This window comes from Nicotiana attenuata, unplaced genomic scaffold (genome assembly GCF_001879085.1).
Source record: "Nicotiana attenuata strain UT unplaced genomic scaffold, NIATTr2, whole genome shotgun sequence".
Taxonomy (NCBI): domain Eukaryota; kingdom Viridiplantae; phylum Streptophyta; class Magnoliopsida; order Solanales; family Solanaceae; genus Nicotiana; species Nicotiana attenuata.
Genome location: NW_017677086.1, coordinates 8,524 through 22,871, shown reverse-complemented (window position 1 = coordinate 22,871; position 14,348 = coordinate 8,524). Strand labels below are relative to the sequence as shown.

Below are 14,348 nucleotides of genomic sequence, written 5' to 3'. Positions count from 1 at the left end.
CAGGAGCAGGATTTGGTTCATTATATATATAGAATCAACCATATCTGTAAACTTCAAACACTCTGCGATCATAAATGTCAGTCTTTGATCCATGTTACCTAGATCTGGGATTTTCATCATATGTTTGGGTTTAGTGTAAAACAAGCACACCTTGACCAAGTTCCAAACCAAAAAAAAAAAGGAATCTGATGAAGACGACCTAGTTTGTGAAAGATCAAACAAAGAAGTGATTGTGCCAGGTAACTAGTTGGTTTAGAATGAATACTACTATATCCAAGCCACAACTATTTCCTTAAATAGGTAATATTGAAAGCTTAGGCCAAAGAATAAATCATTCACACAAATAGGTATTTCCACTTTGTAGAATATGACATAGAATTGGCTGTTAGAAGGAGAGAACTTAGACAGCTTAAGCATCACTTCACGAGTGCTTGTAGCATTTTTACACAACAGAAATTGATATAACAGTTAGTAGCAAACAAGATAGGCCCTCAGTGAGAAAATAGTTTAGCATTTAAATGTTGGTTCTTCTCCCCTGGCTAACACGGGCAGCTGTATCTGTGATGCTTGTGGAAGGGGAATCCTTAAAAAGTTACACACGAATTAAATAGGACATCATTCTTCAGTTTTACTGACTGATTTCGGAAGAAAAGTAACATCATCCTTTCTTGTCGTAGGCAGCTATGTTTTGTGGTTCACATTCAGGACTAAATAGACGAACTAGCAAAGCTGTGCTTGAGCTCATAGAAATAGCCCCACAAGTTGCCCATCTAAGACTTCTAGGAACTGTGATTCTAGGACCTGTATTACCAATGCATTATCAGAAAAGAAACAGCATGCATAATCAAGATAAAATTTGAGTGACAATTAATTAAAGAAGCATGCCCTTCGGAGCTCAGTACTAATCAATATAGTCAAGGGAGATAGGAATGAGAGGAGAAAAGCACAAAGAATTGTAGAATGCAGGTATTGATGCAAAATCCTTTCATCTATCAAATCCAAAAGCCATTCCAGCAGTCAATCAACTACTTTGGTGATGCACAGAGATCAAAACTGAGAACATTAAATACATGCAGCACATGAAATTCCCACGTCCATAGGATCGTGCTGATCTTTGTTACTCCATTTTAGAGCTTTTCTAGCATGAAAAGATCCAAATAATTAGAGCTCGCTAAGAACTGAACAGGCCCTGCTTATATGAAGAGCTCACCAAGTCCACTGTCCCCTTCTCTCTCTCTCTCTTTCCAGCCTGTATCTTCCGGTTTGTCGTCTTCTTTAACCTTAGAAAGTATTTCTTACGTTATACTTTCATGCCTGAGCAGCAGACAAGCTCCCAAGCGCAAATCTGCTGCCCAATCTAGTGAATATAAAAGGATTCATTAGGCCCATCATTACACCAACAAATAGATGAAGATTACTATATTGTTTCACCATTCACCCTAAAGAGTTTATAAGTTGAGGAAGCAGCGCAGGAAGAAGGATACATGGTAGAAACTCTTGGAGGAAATATAGCCTAGGAGCAGCAACTCTAAGCTTGAGAAAACTTTACAAGTTAAACTAATGAAAAAGAAGGTAAAAGAAACTCTCAACAACTCCACTTGCGGAGCAACAAGCTCACGCAGCACTTCATCTCAAAAATCAATATCTTACCTTTAAGTTCTCTTTCTCAAACCAATTCACCTACAATTGGCAATAAGCCTTTTTAACACTTGATAAAGCAACCGCACTACTCAATATTTGGAGATCTATCAAAAACAAACACATTTTCTCATTGTGTTAAATTTAGAGATCAAAACTCATTTAGTGCATTCCTATTCTCGTTACATTCTTATATACTCGAGTGCTCTTGAATTTCAAAGAAAGCTCCAAAAAATGAAAGAATGAGGATAAGCGATCAGGAGAGTAAAAAGAGTCAAAGGAGAAATATCAAACAAACCATAGTGCAATCGGCAAAGAACCCAAAATCCTAATGCTCCTCCAACGGAAAAAATGCCAGCTGTTTGTCTCATAAGCCTTGAGCAGGGTTTTGCATCTGATCTCATTAACTCTCCATCGGAATACCCGAGCATACGCCTCAAAGCCATTATCCAGAAGCCCTGCTAAATTACATAGGGCGTAAAGAATCTCATCAATTGATAAAGTGTGAATCTTTAGACGAAACGTAAGCCAATTACGTAAGGAAGTTCTTATGAAACAAATTTCTATTTAGGAATCTAGCTTGTATTACGTATAGAACAGAGTGGCTAACAAATTCGTAAAGAAACCAAAAGTGTTTCTTGAAAGAACAACCATGACTCAATTTCCAATATAGTGAGAAAGTACTAAAAGCTTAAATTTAGTAAAAGCTATACTAATTAATCTAGTCACTTGAACAGCTTAGGTGAGGCATTTTCGCAAACAAATTGATGGCAGTATCTGAAACTTAACTTAGGTGAGGCATTTTCACAAACAACTGATGGCAGTATATGAAATTTACTCAAAATCACCAATCGCCGATTGAATCCGAAACAGGCGTGAGACGCTGTAGCAGCTACTGAAGGAGACTATAATGCTACTGAAAAATCCAATTATCGTTCACAAGTACACCACTTACGTCGGGCGAAGAGGTATGCCTTCCAAACTTCTTGTTGTCTGAAGACTACAGTGTTCTTTCCGTAGAAGACTATCAAATGTTAAGTAGGGGAGAGAAGGATCAATTCAAAAAAAACCCTTTCTGGTTTCTAACAGTTATATAAATACCCATCTCATTGTATTAATGGCTGTTTGGTAAGAGGGATAAGAACATGTACTCCATCCGTTTTAATTTATGTGAACCTATTTAACTGAGCACGGAGTCTAAGAAAAAATAAAGACTTTTGGAATTTGTGGTTCTAAACAAAGCAAAAAAGGCCCAGATTATTTGTGTGGTTATAAAAGCTTCGTAGAATTATAAGTTTAAGCTAAATTGTTACCAAATTTCGAAAGGTGTCATTCTTTTTGGAACAAACCAAAAAGGAAATAGGTTCACACAAAGTGAAACAGAGGGAGTATTAGTAATGCTGGCATTAGTTATGTTGAGATTATTTTATATACACTATTTGGTTTATTGTATTAAAGCACTGCATAATTTCTAAAAAAAAAATGCTTGCTCACAAAAATACCCACCACACTTTTTAACTTTGGATAATATTTTTATTGCAATAATTTTATTACCATGCACGTTCTTGACTCTCTCTAAAGTCAATTTTTTTTTTTTACAGGAGAGCGAAATTAAAAGATAATACTAATTAAAATTTTAAAGTTAAAAGAGGGAAAAATTTAATTGCTATGACATATAATACAAATATCCATTATTTAAAAAATGGATAAATTTTTAATTAAAAAAAATCCAGTTTATACGTTGAACGAATTTAAAAATAAATTTAGTATTAAATTGATATTATTTTAATTATAGTAGAATGCTAAAGGTGAAAAATTAATTAAAATATCACAATATAGAAATATACAAAATATGGCAAAAAGTATTTGGAATAGGTTTTGAGGGATTTGAGGGGCAATTATGTGTTTAACCATGTTTATGCAAGTATTAAAAATACTCGCATTGCTAGTACCATGGTTTGCTATGTATTATTTATACATAGGAATAAGATGTGTAACATAGGTTGAAAAAATATTACCAAGCAAGGTATTAGTAATGCACTAAGTTAATGCTTGCATTATTTTTTCTAATGCCTCGTACCAAACGACCCCTAAGTCTTTTCCTTTTAAATATTTAATTTTAATTCATTAATCTGATTAATCCAAAGAAAGATTCACTTAAAAATAGGGGTGCTTATCCGGCAGATAATTACGCTTAATGGTTCGGCTTATCGGTTATCGAATTATAAATATAGTAATCTGCTAGCCATCAAATAAGCCAACGAGCGAATTGGTATCGGATTAACGATTATTGGAAGTTTATCGGCTAAACCAAATAAAACTTTTTTGAACAATCCTAGTCATGTGAATACCAAACGGCCAAATTGCATAGTTCACTGGCTTTTTTCATTTCAACTTACCATTCATAATCCTGAGTACATTACTCAACGAGGACTCGTCATGGAGTGTACAGAACAATCTCTAGAACAATTTTTTTTTAAGAACAACTTTTTTGAATACTCTTAATAAAAATATGGGTAGAATCTGAAACTCAAAGAATTGGGGCATAATTGAGGGTGCGAAAGAAGGGCGTGGCATTATCTTGACAACCCATTCAATGGAAGAAGCTGATATTTTAAGCGACCGCATCGCTATCATGGCAAAGGGAAGGCTTCGTTGCATTGGAACCTCAATAAGGTTGAAATCCAAATTTGGAATTGGTTTCATTGCTACTGTACGCTATTCTGTGAAACAATTCTTTAAAAGTGTATGTCAATAGATACTTCTTTTTCTTATTTTGAACAGATGAAATGTTATCTTGCCAAATCAGAGAATAAACTATAAAAACACAACTATACAACCAACGCACGAAATGTTCTGTCCGTTAGAATTGAAGATTCGACCATCAATCAATTATTCGAAAGGAGGAGAAAATCAGAAAAATCTTACCTGAAGGCTGGAGCTGAAGGATTCTGCTTTTCTAAGCTCTGGTCGAGAGAAGAGCCAAGCCAAAAAACTTCAGCCTCCAAGACAGAGACGAGACTGACGAGTAACGAGTGATGAGCACGAGCAGATTCAGATTGAGAGAAATTTTGATTAGTGATTTAGGACTTAGGAGAGGTGATGATGATTGGTCGACTTTCACTCTCTGCTGCGGACCGAATTCAATTGAGAATTAGAAATTAGGAATTTAACCATCTAGTATTTCAATAGTATTTTATATATATAGGGGTAAAAGTATAAATATAAAAAAGTTTAACGGTTTATTCGATAGGAAAATTGAATAATCCGTCCTCAAACTGTTAAGTCGTCCCGATACTGATGGTTTAAGTTACAGAGCATACTGATGGTTTGATAAGTATTTTTCTTTTTCTCTTCTAAAAGAAGAGAAAGATTTTCGACATGGCTGCTTAGTGTCTTTTTATAAAAAAGTTTTCTCTTCTATAGAAGAGAAACATTTTCGACATGGCTGCTTAGTGTCTTTTTAAAAAAATTTGAGGATAATTCAGTCATTTAGCATAGCTCTATACGTGGCTTTTTTTCTCCTTCCGCAAATACTACGTGTAGCTTTCTTTGTTTCTTTCTCCGCCGGCGCATCCTTTTCCCGCCTCATAATCGGATCGCTTATCTGAGGCCCTGAGTCTGCTCCTCTTTCTTCATTCTCGGTTTTTACTGATTTCTCTTTGGAATTTCACTCCCAATACAGTACAATTTATCTCTCTTGTGCTCAACCCAAGGTCAATTTTATTTGATTTCAACTCAATTGAATTCTTAGATTTTCTTGCTGTACCAAATTGATTAGTATTATGTTCTATTATTTCAGAGTTCCGTTATGGAAGAGCGTGGAGAAAACCATGAAAGGACCAATTTTAATTGCAAATCTAAATGTCATAGGATTATCAGTTATCATTGGATGTTACAGAGCATGTGCTTGAAGACGCCTTCAGCCATTTTTGTAAAAATATCATTGTCAGGTTTGTACTTTTTCATATTTAAGTTTTTCTTCTAATAATTCTGATTCCTTAGGTAAAAACCTCTGATGTGGAGGTGTTTAGTAAAAATCTTCAATGAACTGGTTTTCTTATTTGATTTCTTATGCATCCCTGGTCTTTTTCATCCTTTGGAGGTAAGGGAGAAAATAAAAAATTGCCGAAAAATGTTTGACACTGTTAGCACCTGAAGTTTTTTACACCTCTATCCTGTTTTCTGTTTTCACCACATAGCAAAAGAGTTATAGTTACAGAGCGAGATTTGAGGATTTTGGTTGTAACTATTTGGATTTCACGTCTTCCTTTTCTTCTTCACGAATGAAAGAAACTGAATTTTCACAATTAATTTAAAGTGGGGCTGAAAGTTTAAATCCAGTATAAAGAATTTTAGATAAGTCCAATATATTCTTGGTTCTCTTTTTCCTCGAAGGAGAAGCTCCTTGCAGTTTAACTTTAAATTGTGTCTGATTTGCTGAATTTCATGAATTTCTGAAACCATCACTAGGTGAAGAAGTAGTCTATTGTTTGATTAGAGATATCATCTGATGTCTCTGGTGAAGCTAAGTATCTCATTAGCCATATAAGCTTATTAGAAGATATATTTGCATAAATTTTGGGAAGAATGATGCATGATGTAGCTATATTTGGTTGTCCAGTATCTTGTGAAGAATATTTAGGCGACTTTCCGTTCAGGAGATCTCGGACGACCCTTGAATGATTAAGACAGCTAATCCGAATGGAGCCTGCTGAAATTAAGTGATATTTTTGCATACTGCTCTCATCTCGAGTCTATCAACCCATTTGCACCAGTTGAATAATGTCCAGCATCACAAAATTTGACAGAAGATCCCTAGTAGATGTGAAATTCTTGAGAGTCTATACCTCTTTTGCAGGCCGCTGGCAGAAATGTTGAGGTTGCAGGAAACGTCAATGACGAGATCTTTTGAGAATTAATAGGCTGGATCTAGAGAGAATCTGCTGGAAGGCATTTGTTATTAAATAACAAAATTTAGTGCATTTTCTTAAAGCTATAGAATTTGGTAAGTGCTTTCTATCGTAAATCAGATATATAGCTGCTTTTTCATTTTCAACCAATGAATTTCTAATCAGATCATTGCTAGAGTACTTGTGAATTATTTATATCCCTAAAGCAATTGATTTCAAAGTAGATATTTGCTTAGCTTTTAAGATACTTGAATGCTTGCTATATCCATTAAGTATCAAGCCTATCATCTGTAGGGGCAACGGATCTGTCATATCTGCTTGACTAAATTGACGTTCACAATTACAAGGTTAAAGAGGAAGCTTTTAGTAGGAGAGACATGACCTTGAAAAGGTAGCGAAGGTCGTAGGCTGCACGTCGGTGATGAGTACTGGCTGGAGGAGTGTAAGAGGTTGGAAATTATGTAGCATTTGTAGCCACTTATGCATGTTTCTGCACCATACTTCTTTTTGTAATAATTCTCGCATAGAAAAATAAGCCCTTGATGTAAGAGTTATAGCCACAAGTCTATTTAGAAGGAACATTCAAACACAAACTACAACCAATACCAGCTCATGATACAAGTACAAATTCAAAAATCAACGACATAAATCTTTATATCCTCCTTCAACAAACGTTATAACCGCATGATACAAACAAAAAGATGAGAACTGAATATATGCTACCTAAGTGAAGAATGTGATGCTTATCAGAGTTTTGGAGTGAATTCAGGCAACTTAAATATTGAAATGACGGAGGTAAATTTACAAGGTCAGATCTGGGGCGCCGACAAAGGAACATATTGCTTGGACGGAGAGAGAACACAGGTCAGTAACCGTTTAGCTTCAGTCTAATGTGCAATATTAAGCTAGATGTCTTTTTCTTATGTGCTTATAAGAAACTCATGAGTATATCTTCTGTGTTTCAGGTTACTCCAGATTATTTGTTTTAGCCTATGTCATATTTACGTCACCTCTGTCTGTGTGCATCCACCATATAAATGACAGAGAAAATGTTACACTTAAACGATTAGTAGGTTCTTAATAAGTTAATAATGTAATCAGTTGTTGGAAGCCTTATGAGTTTATAACATGGATAGTTGACGCTTGCTTACTTCACAAAAGTATGATACGGTTTTTCTGCATTGCAATTTGAGTATTCTACCCAGTCTAGATAGTCACATTGTCTAACTTATGAAGATTTTCATTGTGGTAATTATGTCTTTAATTCAATCACCACTATCGTTTTGCATATATGGCTTTGCCAAGCTTGAGCTAACTATTTTGGCATCTCCACGTGATAGGGCCATCAATAACTCCATAAGGCTGAGGTTCTTTGCAGTACACATCTTTTTTCTTGATCTTCACTATAAGATATTATCAGAAAGTTGATGTTGGCAGAACACTCCCAGTAATTAAGAAATAGCATACATCTCCATAGTCCTTGCTAGAAATGATAATGGAAGAGGAGTACAATAATATTTTAATGGTTAAAGCTCTTAGTAAGGAACAATACAGTCGGTTGACCTCACCGGCAATCTTATGTAGAGCAAAGCAACAATCAATCCTAAACGGTGAAAATGGAGAGAGAAAAAGCGATGGAACCAAAGACAATAGATAAGATGTGGCTTTTTAGCTTTGAAGCGGACGACACGTTTCTTAGATATGGTAAAAAGCCAACAATACCCTCAACTAAAAATTTAATGATACTAAGCTCACACGTCGAAACTCTAGCTCTTCTATAATATAGATAGAAAATATTCGTCCTTCTTTGAGGGTTTTCTCTCCGTGTGTGCTTTGCACACATCTATCTTCATCTGATTTTTTATTTCAGTAATCCAAGATGCAATAATCGGGGACAACTTCAGCATTGAAGATCTCAGCTAAGGTAGAATACTATTCTTAAGCCCTTGTACTTAAAGGGTCATCAACCCTATCCAATAACCACTTTATCTGCTCGCCTATATATTTTGTGGCAAAAAGTTTTGATTGGGGTGTTTTTGTTTCTTTTGTGTTTAGTAAAATTGGTTTGAATACCTCATATTATTTATTAAGAATAACTTTTCAATATGAAGAAAGACCAGATCTTTATAACGCTCTCAAAGTGAGCTTTCCTATCTGACTATCCCAGTCTTGTGCTCGCTCCTATTTGGAAATTTTCAATACACTACTAGAACTGAGATGAATTTGTAGTTTGTTTTCGTTGAATAGACTTAGGGACTTCACTGAGAAGACTCAAACATGACAAAAATGTTTATCTGAGATTTTGGGGAGGTTTCGGGTAAGGTTCATCTCATATTTTAAAAGACCCAATGCAATTTTGTTGCTTTACTGTACATAGAGACTTGAATCGTTATATCTTATTCGTCTTACGTGTTAAGATTTAAAAGACATGAATGGTGCTACTACTTTCAGAAGTTCAAAATAGACCACACATCGTGTGAACTGTGTAAATATCTGATATGAAACTCAAATCTCTTATGTTAGAGTCATAATCAATACGCTTGTCAGTTCTCACTGATTTGTGTATCAGTCTATTATTTGAGCTATGATAAACATTTATTTCAAGTAAAAGTGCATTAGATTAGAATTCTTGATATCACATAATCTGAAATGAAGGTAATAAAAAAAGGAGGAAAAAAATTTACACTTCAGCCAGCCCTGGTTAATCTTCTTAAGGGAGATCTATAATTTCAGATTAAAGATTGAATGCTGGTATAGAGTAGCACATTTTTAGCAACCATTGAATAAAATTAGAGAAAAAAGTATGAAAGAATAGAATTAGGTAAATATTCTACTTTAGTATAGACCCTTATCTGAGTATGTGATGCACATAGACCTATCTTTCAAAGATATTCTTTATTCAAGTACAACAACTAAGTGAATAGGCAGTGCCTCCACATAGCCAGATAAACATCAGTTTGAGTAGAAGAACATTAGGTGCTTAAATCATAAACATGATCTTTTTTGATTTACTGATTATGCATGCGTATCTTTTTTCCTACTATTTTGTTTAGCTATCTTTTATAGCTACTTGCTGCAGTACAATAAAGCTGTAAAGTTTATCCTTTTTTAAATCCTTTTTAACCCCTTCTTTTGCGTAGTGGGTGGTTGAAGAATGAGGGGGTTGAAGTAATTATTTATTTAGAATTGTAATTTCGAGCCTTTGATCTTGTACTTATCATTCCTAATTGTCTATTTGATGACCTATTGAACAACCTAAGTGTATATGAGTAATATCATTGAACTCAACTGGTGATCTTTGCTCTATATTACTAAATTTATACTATAAATTTATGGTTAAATATGCTATTATAAGTTAAAGCACGTGCTAGCCATTGTTCTGGTCCACTTAAGGCGGGAAATATCAGTTATTTTTTTGACAAGGACATGCTACTTTGTTCAGTGATTGTGGATTCAGCCTGCTTTGATTCTAATATTTTCGATTTCTTCAAGTTGATCTTGGTTCTGCAACTAAGGTATTGTGTGTAGGTTCCTCCCTTTAATGTACTTCACGTGTCCTCTACTTTATCCTTTCCTAATGTTCAAATTGCTACTTCATATTTTATGTTCATATTAGGAAGTGCATAAATGTGCACAAGACAAATATGAAAACGAAAGATCATGGCTAAAAGAACATACATATCAAAATAAAGTTGTACTTTTTAATTTATCCATAAAAAGCTTTCAAAAAGTGGAATAAGGAGTACGCTTTTTCTAATTTTTCAGCCAAGTAGTTGGCTTTTAAACCCTTCATATCTCTAAGGTGCGATGCTATTTTTTCCTTAAGTGCAAATGTAACTATTGGTTTTTACTTCACTTACATATGCAACAACATTAAGATTTTTTTTTTTAAAAACAAAATTACTCCACGAGCTGAACATATCTTAAATGTGTGCATTTAAGTTAACTTTGAACATGAGATGTCAATAGTCATCTTTGCTTCTTGTGATATGATTTGAGCAGTCAATATAGCTGAACTCAAGAGGATTGATCTGCTTAGCTGACAATAAGATATATTTATCTGTGATGAATTGCTGCAACCGAGGACGGGAGAAAGTAGCATATAAAAAGGGCATTCTGCTGTTGCATATTGTCACTTTAAATGATGCTTCTCCAGCCTCATACACCTGATTAGTTAAGCAAATTCAAGTGAAAATTTGAATTGTTTTATCATTTTACTTAATCGACTTTATCGCATATGATTAGGTATTTTGCTCATTATTAAGCAAATGTATTTTAAAGTTGAGTAAATGGTTTGTGGAAGGAATTAGAAATTGCTGCAATTTCTTTTATTTGTAGGTTGCTTTGCAGAAGAACCAGATAAAGATGATCGAGGCACTACTCACGAAGTGGAGGTAAAACATAAAATCTGTCAATAAAGAGAATAGATAAATGCACTCACAATGAAGTGATGCCTAGCTCAGCAGAGTTTTAATAGTAAGTCACATAATTTTTGCATCGGGTTGATTTTCCTCTTGGGATCTGCTCTGCATATGATTTTCCTCTTGAGATCTGCTCTGCGTGGTTGAACTTGTAGCACATACAATGAAACATTTAGGTTGTTTTACCCTCACGACCTTGATTTTTAAGGCCACACATGACTCATGCATCTAATTTAAACCTTGGTTCTGAAATCTGAAAGTGGTGTCCTAGAGCTAGCAGAGAGTAAGCAGTTTCCCTTTTTTTATTGGTGCTAAAAGGAAAAAAGATGTGCTATGGCTATCGATAAAAAACTCATACTTCAAATGCTGACATACAAAAGAGAAGCATATTAGATAAAATATGCAGCTGCTTTTACATTGTCGGAAGATTAATGATTTAAACTATGCTTATTGGTCGATGGCATTTATCAGAATTCTTCCACTAAATTGAGTCGGACTTATATAATTTCTATATTAGCTATCTTGATTAATTATAGTTTGATTCTTCTGCAGAGTTGAAGAGGGAGATGACCCAAGATATGCTGGTTAAGAAATTGAAAAATGTCTAATGAAATAATTGCACATGTCTGATTTAGGTAGAACTCACTTTATTCATCTATATATGATGGATCTAACTTTTTTTGATTCCTGAGGACAAATACAAAGGAGCAGGCATTTTCACTGGTGCAAAGTCCTTGCAATTGTATGCCTGTTAATTGGATTATGTAATGTCGTTCATTAATGGTGTAAACTGCTGTATACTTTGTCTGACATCTAATTTGATAATTAATTACATGAATCAATTTTTATTATTTGCAAATTCAATATTGACAAAGGCATCAAAAATAGTAATTCCAACCTTCACAATTGGGCCCGTGCTCTAGCACGGCCATCACCACCTAGTTTTATGAGAATTATTCGTTATACTATTTATTACTTTAAATGCTTATCTGACAAATCTCTTGTTAATTATGTATCACAGTATCAACGTGGAGTGATATCTTGTTAGCATTCCATTTTTACACGACATAATTATATCGAACTAGATATTTAATTCAAAATTTAATTACAAAAAAGGTTTGAATCAAATCTGATATTCATCCTAAAATTCCCAAAGGGACCGGCAATTTGTACTTGAAAATTTAAATCGACTTCTAGCTCTTAATTACCATTACAAAAGATGTCCAAAAAAGAGAACAACGAAGCGATGACCTAATTAATCATAGTAAAGTTGAGTCGGCCTTTGAGCTCTAATTCCTTCGAGGTTTGTATACATTGTATATCTGTGACATGACATTCAAAGTTGTATCGAGACGGAGAAGTTTTATTTTGTGCCTTACACAACTTACATTAGTTGTACGAGTCTCCTTTTTCTCTTACAAATTTGTGGACCCCAAATCTTACACTTCTGGGTCCATAAAATCTGGGTCCACTAAACTGTGAGACAAAAAAGATGTCTCATACAACTAGCACTACTAGAAATCCGAAAAAAAACGACCACAAAAAGCGACCAAAGTTGGTCGCTTATAGGTCCAAAAGCGACCAAAAAGCGACCAAACATGCCTGGTCGATACTAAGCTGGTCCCTAAGGTAAAGGGACCAAATATTCCGGGTATTGACTATAGCGACCAACTTTGGTCGCTTTATTATTTTAATAATATAATTTTTGCGACCAAAGTTAGTCTCTAAATGCAAAATACGTTTTTTTATTATTTATTATTAATCATAAAATAGCGACCAACTTTGGTCTCTAATCCAAATATTTTATTTTAAAATCTGGAAAATAGAGACCAAAGTTGGTCGCTTTATTATTAATTTTTTTTTTAAAAATAAGCGACCAAAGTTGGTCGCCAACTTCAAGAATTAAAATTATTTTTAATCATAAGCGACCAACTTTGGTCGCTATATTTCCAGATTTTTTTTTTTAATGGAATAGCGACCAAAGTTGGTCGAGTTTTGTGAAATCTGGGTTAATTAGCGACCAAAGTTGGTCACTATTGCCCAGAAAATTGTTTTTTTAAAGGGAAAGGCGACCAACCAGCGACCAACTTTGGTCGCTTTTCTTGGTATATTTTTGGCAGAAACTGCCTGTTTTGGCAGCTCACCACCTGCCAGCTTACCAAAATTCCTAAACAGACATTTTATGCCAACAACAACAACAACAACAACAACAACAATAAAAAGCAACAACAACAATAACAACAACAACAACAACAACATTAAAACCAACAAACTATAAAGTTCAATAGAACTAACACATTAAGCTAACCAAACTAAGTTAACTGTTATTACAAGCCCATTCGAAAATCGATTGTATTTGTCTAGTTGAAAGTGTATAAAAGTCAAAGATTGTTTTGTACATCATTATCATCACCGTTTGATGAACTTTCATCACCAAGACGGTATCCAGAAGGGTGTACTTGTTGAGGACGGGAAGAACGATCAAAGGGAGGACGGGAGGAACGAGCACGGGGAAGGCGAGCCTCTGGCGATGACTCACGAGACTGGGGAATCGGAAAACTGCCAGAAGCTAGGAGAGATTTGAGCTGCTCTTGCATGCCCTGGTACTGAGCTTGCATGCCAATGTACTGAGCATCTCTAAGCTTTTCTCTTTCCTTAGCGGCTTCTAGTTCGGATGTGAGCTTTGTCACAGTCTCCCGCATAGAGGAGAGGCTCTCCCCATCAAGTTGCTCGGCTTGCGAGGAAGTCCCTATTCCTTGCATTCCACACTTATAGCGATGGAATTTCTTAGTAGGAAGCCCGTATACCTTCCCCCATTTTGGACCGCCAGCAGCCTGCGTCCACATTCTTTCAGCATCCTCGTCCGAAGGTTGGATTGGGTCGCCCGACTCATTAGGTGGCTGACTGCGTATGAATTCCTCCACTTCAGCTGTGAAGCGACCCTATAAGAAAAATTACATTGAATTAGTATTTCAAAATTTATATAAAAGTAATTCAAAATACTTAATGAAAGTGAAAACTTACATGTACAGTCGAGGCTCGGCCCTCGACCCACCTTTCTTGATCCGTCTCTTTCTTCTTCTTTACAATATGAGTCTCCTTGAATAGCTCATCTTGGTTAATCGGACGCCCCAACTTCTTCTCCTGAAAGCTCATAAATTTTAGTTAATAAACAGAATAGATATACTTTGAAAATTAAAATAAATTAAGCTATTACGAACCATTCTTCTCTTTATTGTCCCTAGGCTGATCGCACCTCCAGTGTGCAAGGATCCTCCCTTCTCAGAAACACGAGCTTTCTTTCCTTTTTCGCTCTTCTCTAAGAACTCTGCGGTAAGCCATTGCCTTTGCAAATCCTCCCAAATTCTGAAGCAAC

The 14,348-nt window shown here is 35.1% G+C and overlaps 1 protein-coding gene and 1 long non-coding RNA gene across 20 annotated transcripts; one reads left to right on the top strand and one right to left on the bottom strand.

The window, feature by feature from the left end:
* Window positions 1-306: 306 nt before the first annotated feature.
* LOC109221307 lies at window positions 307-4,832 on the bottom strand. 7 transcript variants are annotated; one of them, XM_019385772.1, is made up of 3 exons: window positions 4,567-4,832; window positions 1,937-2,099; window positions 307-801 (listed from the first exon to the last, which is right to left on the bottom strand). In XM_019385772.1, the coding sequence occupies exons 2-3, from the start codon at window positions 2,082-2,084 to the stop codon at window positions 659-661; spliced, it is 291 nt and encodes a 96-aa protein (XP_019241317.1). In that variant the 5' UTR covers window positions 2,085-2,099; window positions 4,567-4,832; the 3' UTR covers window positions 307-658. The 7 variants fall into 7 exon arrangements, with proteins under 7 accessions (XP_019241317.1, XP_019241315.1, XP_019241319.1 ...); XM_019385770.1 differs by having other exon boundaries at window positions 1,937-2,096; window positions 4,567-4,831; XM_019385774.1 differs by lacking the exon at window positions 4,567-4,832 and adding an exon at window positions 2,477-2,752.
* Window positions 4,833-5,081: 249 nt separating this feature from the next.
* LOC109221306 lies at window positions 5,082-11,823 on the top strand. Of its 13 annotated transcripts, none has more exons than XR_002067228.1 (7): window positions 5,095-5,354; window positions 5,441-5,591; window positions 6,500-6,646; window positions 6,846-7,415; window positions 8,422-8,475; window positions 9,994-11,027; window positions 11,525-11,823. It is a non-coding gene; the product is annotated as an uncharacterized LOC109221306 (long non-coding RNA). The 13 variants fall into 13 exon arrangements; XR_002067230.1 differs by having other exon boundaries at window positions 5,103-5,354; window positions 10,890-11,027; window positions 11,525-11,804; XR_002067231.1 differs by having other exon boundaries at window positions 5,082-5,354; window positions 6,846-7,000; window positions 7,321-11,027.
* The last annotated feature ends 2,525 nt before the right edge of the window (window positions 11,824-14,348 follow it).

Excerpts from the sequence above, each read along its gene's own strand:
- LOC109221307 (XM_019385772.1), bottom strand. The coding sequence starts at position 2,084 with ATGGCTTTGAGGCGTATGCTCGGGTATTCCGATGGAGAGTTAATGAGA. Across the intron at positions 802-1,936 it reads TCTTTGCCGATTGCACTATG|GTCCTAGAATCACAGTTCCT; the intron begins GTTTGTTTGATA and ends TTGGTAATACAG.